The sequence below is a fragment of the Polypterus senegalus genome, chromosome 11 (genome assembly GCF_016835505.1).
Source record: "Polypterus senegalus isolate Bchr_013 chromosome 11, ASM1683550v1, whole genome shotgun sequence".
In the NCBI taxonomy this organism is placed as follows: Eukaryota; Metazoa; Chordata; class Cladistia; order Polypteriformes; family Polypteridae; genus Polypterus; species Polypterus senegalus.
Genome location: NC_053164.1, coordinates 166,373,787 through 166,386,344, shown reverse-complemented (window position 1 = coordinate 166,386,344; position 12,558 = coordinate 166,373,787). Strand labels below are relative to the sequence as shown.

Below are 12,558 nucleotides of genomic sequence, written 5' to 3'. Positions count from 1 at the left end.
AAAACCACAATTGTGAGTTATAATAAAAAATAAGCAAATATTTAATTTCATGAAAGTGTTTTAATTAAATCCTGTTAGCACCTGCAGGTTTGTTTACTTTTGGTTTTTGCTTTTGGTTCAGTGTTTAATACATAACCATGTCTTTAATGTTCAAAGTATAAAAAAAAGAACAGTGATTTTCAATCCTTTGAATTCTTCAATAAATAATTGGAAAGCTGTCCATGTGTACATCATGTTTAAACTTGTATCTTTTTTTAAAATGTGCTTTCTGAGAAAGACTCACCAGTTTGTTTTTGTTTTTCATTAAAACTGTTGACACAGTAGGCATATTATATTAGTGTTTGCATTTATGCTTCAGGGGTTGTTAAAGAGCTTGGTCAAGATGCTAGCAGTGCTTCTTTAATGGATTATGAGGCTCATATCAGTCGCTTTCAGGTAAGTTACCTTCAATTTCTATATTATATGAGATCCAAACAAGGGCCCAGAAAGGGTCTAGATCATGGCTATTCAATTACAAATTCAATTGGGCCAGATTTTCAAACTAAGAAATTGAGCTGGGCCAGAGATTTTGATCAACTGGTAAGCAGCAGGTAATGACAACATTTAAACCAACACAAATGAATGTATTGAAAAAGAAGTAATGTTTATTCATTGTTTCCTTTTAAATATGGTCTCATCTGACACAGGCACATCAAAAAGTGCATAAAAAGACATTTAAAAAACTATAACTGGACAGAGTCAGAGGTAGTAGCAATACATTTTTTCCACTTTTGATTCTGGCACATTTCAAAGTGCGTAAAATCAAGATAAGTGCACTTTATTAGCAATAATGTTTGTTTCCCCTTTGAAATAAAATACATATTTTGGTGATAGTAATAATTATTTATATTTACATAGAGTTTTACTTACTACTTAAAAAACTTTTGACCCCACCCAGGGCACAGAACCACATTCTCGTTATTGCTTGGCAGCAGCAGCAATAAGATTGTGCCACTGCATATATTGTATATGACCAAAGCACACCACAAAGTGCATTTAACAGAATAAAAAAGAACTATCAGTGTTATCAAAGCTATCCGTGCACAAACCCATAACAAGTGATAACAGTAACTAACACACATGAATACAACATCTATGGCACACTGAGCTAACATACGTTTATTTTAAATCACCACGTGTGTGTTGATACTGTGATGTGTCTCACTACTACATGGGCTGTGGTTGGAGTCTTGGGGAAGAGCACTTTGTGAGGGCTCAGGGTTCCTCCATAGAGAGAGCTAAGTGACAAGATCAGGGTGAGAGGGGAGCAAACGGTAAAAGAGCAGGGAGAGATTCCCCCAGAGAAGCAACTCCTTCAGGGTATTGGTGGGGGTGCTCCATGAAATCCCGAAAATGCTTCACTTTGCACTGTATAACTTTTCTTTGCATGTCATATATTGTAAGAAATCCCAAAGAAGGCAGAGAAAGGTTTGGGGAACCGCCCCCTATATTGAACAGCGCACAAATCAAAATAACTCAAGCATTAAAAAAATGGATCCAGAGCAACGTCTGGTTCCGTGTCCAAAACAGGAACAACTAAAGAAAGAAGAAGTTGGGCTTTTATAATAGCCAGGGAGGAAGAGGTGGGGTCCAATAATTGAAGCCGGATGTGACCTCGGTAGGGGGCATGGTCATGCAAGGGAAGCAGGAAGTACTTTATGTTGGTTTCCCTTCGGGGGATCTGTAGGAGAAGGAGAGGAAAGGTTAGTGCACCTCAGAAAGCCCTTAACCTGCCTCCCAAGTGCATTTGTGTGACAATATTATGCATAAATGTTACAGTTTGTGTTGTGCAGTGGGAATGCAACACACAAAAATGACTAGGGGACGACAAGTGGCCAGGGCCTACATCATACAGGAACTCATTGGTTGAAAGTGCCTGTGATGGGAATAGCTTAGCACAAGATAGACCTCTTTTTCTTACTTTATAGCCTAATTGAAGGAAAAGCCTTGGAAATTCATCCTTAAACTATTAAAACAGAAAAGTCCAATAATTAAATCATATAAATTAGACATATGGAGAAAAATGTCTCTTTGGAGAGTAATTAGTATAGGTAAATGTAAACACAGATACATTAACATTTTTTAGAAATTGTGTTACCACTGACATACAGTATAAAGATTTAAACAGGGAAAGATATAAAGATCTAAATCTCTTTCTACAACACGTATATCAATCACATAATGTCTGTATGCTAAGATTAAAGACATTAAACATTAAATAAATATGAAATATAGATGTGAGATAGTTAAATACTTGCCCTTATAAAATGCAAACTGTAAGGTTGTTATAGTGGATTTAAGTAAATGCTGACAAATTTCTGAATATTAAAAGAAAGATTGTCGTTACCAATAAAAGTATTCCCTTGAAGAACCTTATCAAGGACACACTACATCTGGAGCGTTTCTGACAATAGCTTCACTTAACTAGATTGTAAACCGCAAACTTGTGTGCATTTTTGATAATGATACGCCTCCACTTCCTTTAGCTTTCGTGCAAAAGGGAGACTTGATTTGATTTTTGTTAGTTTTATGTTTCCATTTTACAGCATATGCCATCCTATAAAACCCACAGCTTCTCTATGCTTTGTGAACGCTGGCCCCGGCACAGACAGACAGACGGACAACATTTTTGCACCCAACACACTGTTTATTTACACTATTTACATAAATATAAAAGTCACGTGCACTCACACAGCCCCTGGCACTGAATCCCCCAAAGTCCAGGGCCCACAGTCTGTGCCTTGATTCCTAGCCTCCTCCTGTCCTCTCTCCAGCTCCGTCAACACTGCCTCCAGACTTCCACTAATGACTGGAGGGAGGCGGCCCCTTTTATGGGAACCCGGATGGGCTCCAGCTGCTTCCCGGCACTTAACGGTGGCCACACCCCTGTGTGGCGGAAGTGCCGGCTGCGCACCCGGAAGCCGTCCGTGTCTCCCTGGTCGTCTTCCCCCCGGCACTTCCTGGTGTGGCGGAAGTGCCGGGCTCCCGGGATAAACAGGCACTGGGGCGCCGCCTGGCGGTGGCCACGGGTCCCTACAGGGCTGGGCTTCAAAGCCCCCTTCCCGAGGCCCCCTGCATAACTAGGACGGACGCCCCCACTCGGTCTGGAGGAGGCACACGCCCTCCTCTGGTCCTCTCAGGCGTCCCGGCCGGGCTCCAGCCCCGGCCGAGGACCACACGGGATAAACCGGCATTGGGGCGCCGCCTGGCGGTGACCACGGGCCCCTACATGGTAGGGCTTCCATGCCCTCGACCCGTGGTCCCCAACAGAACCAGGACGGACGCCCCCTCGCGGTCTGGAGGAGGCACAAGCCCTCCTCACATCCTCCTGGGCGTCCCGGCCAGGCTCCAGCCCCGGCCGGGGACCACAGCTTAAAATATCTGCTATCTGAGCTGAAAGACTACACACCACCCAACATAAAAGTATTGTCAGTCAGTCAGTCATTGTCCAACCCGCTATATCCGAGGAGTCTGCTGGAGCCAATCCCAGCCAGCACACAAGCAGATATACAAGCAGACATTTTCTGGAACACCTTGTTGATGAGTGCGAAAAATTCTTCAATCCTATTTTCTCTCCCATTAAGATAATGATAAAGTAACTTTTTGGGATGTTGAATTTATATAAATCTGTTTGTGATAATTATTAAACTCAACTCATTTTCAGCAGGGATTGTACCACATTGGATAAGACACAGGACTTGAAACAATAAGGTTTCTGGTACATTTCCCACCTCTGAATTTCACTGTGTGAGACCATAAGTACATCACTTAAGCTGGCAGTGTTCCAACTGTAGGAATGTATATACAATACCTTGAAATGCATTTTCAAATAAAAAAATACTTTTTAAATTAATAATTAATAGAAAAATATTAGATAATGTATTAAATTGTTTTACCCCCCTTCTTTCAGCGTCAGTGTCTGTCTTTACTTAGTCGGTTTACTGGGTCTGATCCACTGCAACAGATGAAGCTAGCAGAGGAAAACACTTTAAATGCAGATGCTGTAGATCAGAGGGAGGAGATGGAAGTTGCAGTTCAGCAAGTAAGCAGTTTTATAGTCTCATTCGCAGTGTTATTTATTAACAAAATCTTAGTTGCCTTTATTTATTAACAAAATCTTAGTTGCCTTTCTAGTTGGCTCACTGCATTCTTTTTTGTGAATGATATGGTTTATGGTGTTTCTTATTTTTTAACTGGCAAATTAGATTTAGGATTTCATGGCCACAGGTCAAAGTTAAATAATATTGATCCCAAAATAAAAGTCCAGTTAGTATTAAAAGTAAAAGTATTCACCTGTAAGCAGGAATTAAACATTTTAAACATATACTTTTGTCTTTTTTTTCTCCATTTTTATAGATTTGTGCAAATGTACTTGAATATTCCCAGTCGCTTCTGCTTCAGAGTTCTTCTGAGTCTCAGTTCAGCATTTGTCTCTTTAGCCCTTTGATGGTGGAGCCAGCAAACAGAGATGGGCCTAGAGGAGGTAATATATCTTTCATCCATGAACATAAGCTAAAAATATTGTAAGGACTGCTAGGTTGGTGAAACCGTGAAACCAATGTATTAAAATATTTAAATATAGTCATAACTCTGTTAACATTTTGACTAAAGGCATTTTGTTTTAACATTGGAGTTTTCATTGAGATGTACAATAAATAAATTGACACAAAGGCATGTCCCTGTGTACTGCTGGCATGCAGCTAGGTTTTCGCCATGCACTGAGAATGGAATACAGCCATCCAGACAGGGCGGCACCTTGTATTGAAATTCAGCACAGCAAAAATGACATCAGACGCAGAGGCACACGCACACACACACCTCCACCCCCTCCCCTCCCCCTTAGTATACCGTATATCTTCTAGTAGTGGCCGGCTTCTTATTGACGCCCGTTTCCAATAAACGCCGGGTTTGAAGAGAAGTCGCGATAAATAGACGCCGGTCTCTAATAGTAGCCGGTCACCTTTAAGCGCCGGTCTGTAGTAAATGCCGATCTCCAATGGCCCACCGCCTTTTTCATACGCTAATCCTCTTTTCGTACCACCTGGGCTACCGCCCTCCTGCAGTGAATCATACGGTAAGTACCTTTTCGTGTCAAAAATGTTTTGTCGTCGGATGCTATCGAGGAAGGGAGAAAGTCAAAAAGAAATTTCTTTGTGTACATTTTGCCCTTTTATCTCCACGTCAATCATAACCCCACAGGGAGGGCAGAGGTGGCGGGAAGAACATGAAAATGCCATCTTCGACACGTTAATCCTCTCCTTTGACCAGGGAAGAAGGGGCTGTATTGTGGCCGGACCGTCAGTACATGATCACGTGAAAAACTCTGCGCCCTCTTCCTTGGTGACCTGTTAACCTTTACCTCCACTGACACTTTTGCCTTTGGAAGGGTTGTGCGGGTGTCTGTTCGTGTCACTGTGTTCTTGTGGCCCGTGTTTGTAGTGTGAGCGATGGGAAGGAAACGGTCATTTGATTTAGCATTCAAACTCCGTGCGGTAACATACGCAAAAGAACATTCAGGCAAAGAAGCTGCACGACATTTTGGGGTGGATCCAAAACGTATCCGAGAATGGCGCAAGCAGATGACTGATATTGAGAAAACGGCGGCAGAAAAAGGTGCCGGAAGTAAACGATTGCCTGGTGGAGGAGCTAAGAAAGTGAGCGAAGAATTAGATGAACTGGTGTTAACATGGATTATTGAACAAAGACTGAAAGGTGCGCGTGTCTCCAGGAAAATGGTCCGCACGAAAGCGAAGAGGATTTTTGATATGGAGATTGATGATGCTTCAAAAGGAAAAGAAACGTTCATAGCCAGTGCTGGCTGGCTTGACAAATTTATGAAACGCCATCATTTATCGCTCCGTCGGAAGACATCGCTGGCGCAGAAGGATCCAGAACAAGTTATTGACAAGCTTGTCTCTTTTGTGATGTGAGTTGCCAATCAGCGAACTGTAGATGGAGTTAAGGACGGCGAAATCATTGGAATGGACGAGACATCTGCTTGGTCGACATGCCTGGTTCTACAACAGTCGAACCAACTGGCAATAGGAGTGTTACATTAAAAACTTCTGGTAACGAGAAATCTCATTTCACTGTCACATTGGCAGCGAAAGCAGATGGCACAAAATTGAAGCTGTTTATTGTATTTCGGGGCGCAAAGCGAGAAGTGGCAAGACTACAGGATGTCCAAGAAGCTGTGGTAGCGACCTCAACAAACGGATGGATGAATCAGGAATTAACTATAATGTGGTTGCAGAAAGTTTGCGGTGTTTTCTGTTTCCGAAAGAGACTTCTTGTTTGGGACGCTTACTGCTGTCACATCAGTGAGGAAACTAAACAAGAGCTGAAGAAATATAAAATGTCAACGGCAGTTATCCCTGGTGGTTGCACCAAGTACGTCCAGCCTGCTGATGTTGTTTGGAACAAGCCCCTCAAAGACAAGCTTCGAGAGTTGTATGATAATTGGATGGCAGGGGAAGAAGATAAGGGGTTTACAGCTGGCGGAAATTTGAAAGCGCCGGCACTACATTTGTTAGTAACGTGGATAATATCAGCTTGGCAAGAAATCACCCCAGAAATGATAAGAAAATCCTTCAAGGATTGTGGAATCATCAATGCATGCGATGGATCTAAGGACCATCTTATCCACTGCTTTAAGGAGGGCCAGCCATGCCATGCTGGGAGTGCAAAACTGATTACTGCACGACAACAAGCAATGGGAGTACCTGCATTGCCATCATAAGAAGAGGAAGATGAAGAAGAACTCGCAAATAACGAAGCAATCATTACCTATTCAGACGACGAGTAGATGGTAAGTACTGTACTTTATTGTATCTTATCCAGTCTCATGCCGTAATGTATACAGTACGTATATGCGTGAGTTTGGAGCTTATTGCATTTCCTTATGTTCCGCAGGGGACTTGTCGGGCTGATGAGCGCTTTCGTGTGAAATTCGGACTGGTGCAGGCCAGTGCTGGTGGCATCATTGGCAAGAAAGTTGACGTCTACCGTACCTGTTTTTTCATGCTTACGGTAGTACCGTATACTGCTTTAATAAGACCGTACTGCTGTACTGATAATTTCATTAAATCCTGAAATGTTCATCCGGTGTTGTTGCCTACATTTTTTGACCGTAAATACAGTACCATACCGTATTTTACTGCCAAATGAACCCCGTTTACCCATCACCATTCCGTCTGCGAGGCGAATAATAGCCGGTCTCCAACAACCGCCGGTCTCTTTTAAACGCCGGGCCGTCCGAATAATTTTTTGAATAAACGCCGGGGCTACTATTGGAAGATATACGGTACATCAATTCACTTTACGACCAAATGTGCCGTCGTTGTGTGAGACTCAGCTGTATATGTGATATTGACTATTTAACTTACACCACTTATACATTAGCACTTCATCTTAAACATTTGTCTCTAACGCAGGTTAACGCATTGTTTCACTGTATAGTATATTTTATGACACAGGTTTGTTTTCATTCCTCTTACCAGAAATGCTTTAGAAAATTGTACTGCAGGCTGTTAAAAAGTCAATGTCTACAGAGTCGATGGAGAATACACTTTATAAACTGATATTGGAGTTCTAAGCACACATTCAGTGATTCTTTCATCACATTTTGAATAGGTTTTAATTTCTTGCACTGTCAATAAATGTTGCTACAAAAAATAAAATCTAAGAAAGTGAATATTTTTCTTATATCAGGCCACTAAATCTTGTTTTCCTTATAGTATTTACCTATTGACTTATCAAGAAATTTGTGTTTCAGATTATTTATTTTAAGAAATCTTGTCAAGTAAATGTTCTTACCTTATTGGCAGATTTTTTAACTAAATAAAGAAATTGTTTTGCTTTGATTGTATTGCTGGAAGCAACATTACACAGTTAATGGGTTTTGGGCATATTGTATGGTGTGTAAGAGATTGTAGCAGAATTCCGTATTACAGGATATGTCTGTAATACTGCATTTGGAGGACATCTCTAATAGCAGTATTAGGTAATGTTATAAAAGTGATTTAAAGCCGATTCATTCAGTGCCAAAAATTCCTAAAATTTTGACTCTGCATTGGCTTCAAAGCCTAAAACTAGTACAGTGGGTTTAAGTAAATGTCTACCAACAAAAAACAATTACATTTATTAAAGTTCCATCCTTCATTGTTCTCTTGTCACATTCTGAAAAACAGCATCTCCATTCAGCTATAGAAAGTTACGGTTCAGTCTGTGCCATCATGGCTTAGCTCCATAACTTTTTTTTTTTTTTGGTTGTTTTTTTTTTTCTTCCTCTGTATTTTTCTTCAAAATGCACTTAATGCTGGTAGTTGAATGGTATTGCAAACTTAATGTCGATATGTAGGTGAACAACAGTGTTGGCTTTTTAAAAAAACACAAATTCATGCATTAATGAAAAAATACAGCGTAATAAGTTAATTTCAGCTTTACTTTCATGTGTGATGTATACAGTAAGTTGAGATACATGCTTGACAAGGTGCATCACACTGTAGCCTTCCAACAGCACAAATCTTGCTTTGTAGATTATATCAAATGTAACATCACAATAGACAGTGATAAGCAAAACAGCTCAGTTTCCTTTCAAATATATTTTTTGTGAGGTTTTTCAATAGGGAAAGTGGTAGAAAGAAAAGAACATTTTGGAAACATTGCATAAGCCATAGACCCATACATTTCTCAGAAAATTGTCCAGATTAAAATAAACTAGGGAAAAGTGCTCTTTGTAAATGCAACATGGCTAAACACAATCCACTATGAGACAAAAAGATGTACTGTAAGATAAAAGCTGTAATCCATCAAGGCAATGAAATTGTTATCCCAAATTGGTTGAGGAAAAAAAAGAACAAAAATTGAAGCAACTGCAGTCTTAGATACTATACCCATTTTTGCAAGTGCTCCTACTTAAACTTTGTGAATGTTGATCGAATCGTCTACCACAGCACACTTCTCATGTCTGAGAATTGTAGTCCCTGCATTGGCATTGAAACGAGGTTGCAGATGAGATAAATATCTAGGGGGAGGGGAGAGTATGCTACTGAGTGAACTTTCTAGTTTTTCTTGTGCTTCAAGCCATCAAACAAACTTGCCTTTTTGAAATTAAATATAACATTGCCTATTTGTAAATAAAGATAACAATGGGAATATTACTATGTGCAATTTGCAGTTAGGCTCAAGCCTTTCCTTGACCTTGCTCTGAATAAGCAGGTTTAGAAATGGATGGATAGATTTCCTTCCCTGAATATGCAAATCTTCTAAGAGAGGAAAGTTGTCGGGAAGTGGGCAGAAGCTGCACAAGATTTATCTCTGCATTAGTCAGGTAGTGCCCTACAATATTCTCCAAAAATATGTGACAGAAATGTTGTGTTCAATTTTCTTCCCCTCCTGATACCAACTAATTGTTCTGTCATAAGGACTAATCTGTAATTTTTACCCACTGTCTCATTGACGTTGCTTTAATTACTTTACCAATCATTAATGAGGTACCCCATGGCTCTTGCAATTCTGTCACTAGTTATAGACATTACATGTTCCTCATACATTTGCCTTTACATTATTTCCCTTCTGCATTAATTTATTTAATTTATTTGTACATGTCATCCAACAAGTTAAATAAGCAGAAGACGCAAGAGATGAGTGCATGTGAATAGCCATAATGATGTTCTATAAACAGAAAAGATCATTTAGCTGTATTGATGGGAATTCTCTTATGGCTCGGCTCACTTAAATGAGCGGGCTCTTTCGGCTCCCAAGTGGCTCTTCAGATTTTTTTTGGTGCTTAAATTAATTTATTACCAAAAATAATGTAAAATTATAAGTGAAATGAATTACTAACGTACAAAACATACATTATATCAAATGTTTATTATTTATATGGCTTATAACATGGTACAGAATAATAAATTTTAAGGTACAAAAACAAAACTATCTCAATTTGAGAAAAAGATCCAATATTCTTAATTTACAGTGAAACAACATAAGCTTAGAGAATCACAAAACAATATAAATGTGTAAAACAAAAAAAGTAGCATCCAGGAAACAGTTTTAGCTAGTCTTTAAAGCAAGTTGGCATTAAGAAAAACCAAGTGCCTCAGCTTTAAGTGGTTGATCCTGTTTCTTCTCTCTGTTATTATCTGCCCTGTTTTGGAGAAGATTCTCTCTGAGGGGACTGAAGTTGCTACAATGCAGAGTCTCCATGTCATCACATGCGTAAGACGTGGGTAAACTGAAGCCTTGGTCTCCCACCAGCTCAGCAGGTCTGCACTTTTTTGGAAAAGAGGCTCCTCAAGATACAATCTCACTTCCAGTATTACATCTGCTGAGGGATTCCCTCTTTTCTGAGTGTCTCTAGGACCAGTTGCCCGTTCTTCAAAGAACCTCCAAACAGCAGATGCTTGTGGCTCCTCTTGTTCATCCTCTGTTCCCTTTTCTCCCTCTTGGCCCCCTGGCAGTGGAGCTGGTTGGCCGTATATTGCTGGTGTACTTCTTCTCTGAAGAGCTTTATCGGCCGCTCTGTTTTCATTAAAGGACAAAAAAACAACGCTAACCTTTACAAGTACCATAAATTTACACCGGCTGTTACAGACTCAAATCAAATGTATGTTTTTATTCTAAAATAGTAAGAATAAGAGCAGCTCACTTCTCAAAATAGAATCATCCGGGACCGAACCAGTGACCTTTTGATTATCAGCCAGCAGTTCTTAATGTTACGCCACTAAAGCGGCTGTGTTAAAGGCATGTTAATGTAGCACCCTAACACAAGTTCTTTTTCTGCAGTTATATTCTTGAATAAAAGTGCACTTGTTTTGTTATACCATACTTGTACCTTTTGTGAAAGTGTTTATTTCATATTTGGACTTTAGGCTTAACACATTATATGCTTCATGTCTACATTTTGTCAATTATTACTAAAGCATGAAAAACGTTTCTGTTTTAACGTTGTGTTTACGTAGATTGTTGTAGACACGGAACACATATGAAATGCATGTATTCCAAATAACGATATAGTATTTACTGTATACAACTCTAAGCAACTAACACGCAGGTAAACAGACTTGAACTGAGAAAAGTTTTTGCGTGGTGGGGGGATGTGATAGCAGGCTGCTTGCTGCTTATGGACACATTTACAAGACAAAAGACACTGACGGAGAGGTGCGAAGGGATTTAAGGTGGGACAGATTTATGAGTTTTTTCGTAGGTTTTGGTAAATCTAGTGTTAAGCATGTCTTTTGAATTGGGGAGGACACTGTAGAAATTCCACAAAGAGAATGTGTAAACTCTACACAGTAGAGTTCATGTGCAAGTGGAGATTAGATCCCAGAGAATCTGGGTGGGTGAGACAGCAGCGCTAACCACATCCCAAACATGTGCAGGTTAGATTGATTAGCACCGTGTGCTCCCCATCCTCTACCTAATAGATCAAATTAAGCAAGGTGTAGGTTCAAGAGATAAGAGAGATTTTTTATAAATAGTCAGAGATCACAGACCCAAGCAAAGAACAGAAGCACCAAGATGGGATATTCAGGGCACTATTATCTAGTGTATATGTCTACAGATAAAGCTCAGTTTAAAATAAAGCACAAGGAATAATTGCTATTCATGCCACTCTCATGAGAAAAGAAGATTAAAAAGCAGTTTTCTGTCTCTCCTGGCTAAATATCCCATCCAAAGAAGGTTTCTGACTTTGCATTATGACAGAGCTATAGAAGTTAAAGAGGGGTTTCTAAAATATAAACATGTAATTTAGAATTCAATTTAAATTATAATCTATATAAATAAAGTCGAGTTGGCATCTATCTGTACATATGTATGTTTTTTTGTATGTATATTGTAAATTCAATATAGAAACCACCTGTATGACATGGTTAATAGTAACACTTGCTTTGAAAAGTCAGTACAGGATAGACAATTGCCTAAATACTGTAATTACCCTTTCCTTTAATTTATTAATCAAAGATTTTACCTTGTATTTTGTTATGGCCAGCTACATGGTAGGAGGGCAGGGCCAGAAATGACATATTGTCTCCAGATTTGTTCATTCAATTTACATCAGCTGTAAGAAAGGCAAAGCCTATCCAATTTGAATGCTATGGAAGCAGTCCTGGTAGGCGCGTAGCGTGTGTGTGATCAGGAAGTGGGTTGAAGTGTAGCAGGTGCTATGGGGGTATAGCAAAACAGTCATCATTACAAGTGATATTGTATAACCCAGGTAAGTGTGTAGTTTTAGTAATTCATAGTTGGTTTTTCGATTGAGTGTAATAAATGGCATATATCATTGAGTTTGAGCCACAAATGTTCCTGTTTTTTCATTATAATTAAAGGGATAAAATGGCAAGATATGGAGTTCACATTTGAACTTTAATATTTAAATGCTTCACAAATACTTTAATAAGAAATAATGAAGATTAAGTGACTGTTTTTAACTACTTGTGACTCCTCATTAGAAAGCCATTTTTGTCACATCAGTGTGTTCTACTGACAACCTGATGTCAATGGATCAGCCTGATT

General features: G+C 39.5%; 1 protein-coding gene across 3 annotated transcripts in view; it reads left to right on the top strand.

The window, feature by feature from the left end:
• nup205 (nucleoporin 205) overlaps nt 1–12,558 on the top strand; it is a 197,001-nt gene that overhangs the window by 172,213 nt on the left and 12,230 nt on the right. For all 3 annotated transcript variants that reach the window (XM_039770061.1, XM_039770060.1, XM_039770058.1), the window contains exons 36-38: nt 359–435; nt 3,950–4,081; nt 4,396–4,522. In XM_039770061.1, coding sequence (XP_039625995.1) covers nt 359–435; nt 3,950–4,081; nt 4,396–4,522 — 336 coding nt within the window. The remainder of the gene's footprint in view (nt 1–358; nt 436–3,949; nt 4,082–4,395; nt 4,523–12,558) is intronic.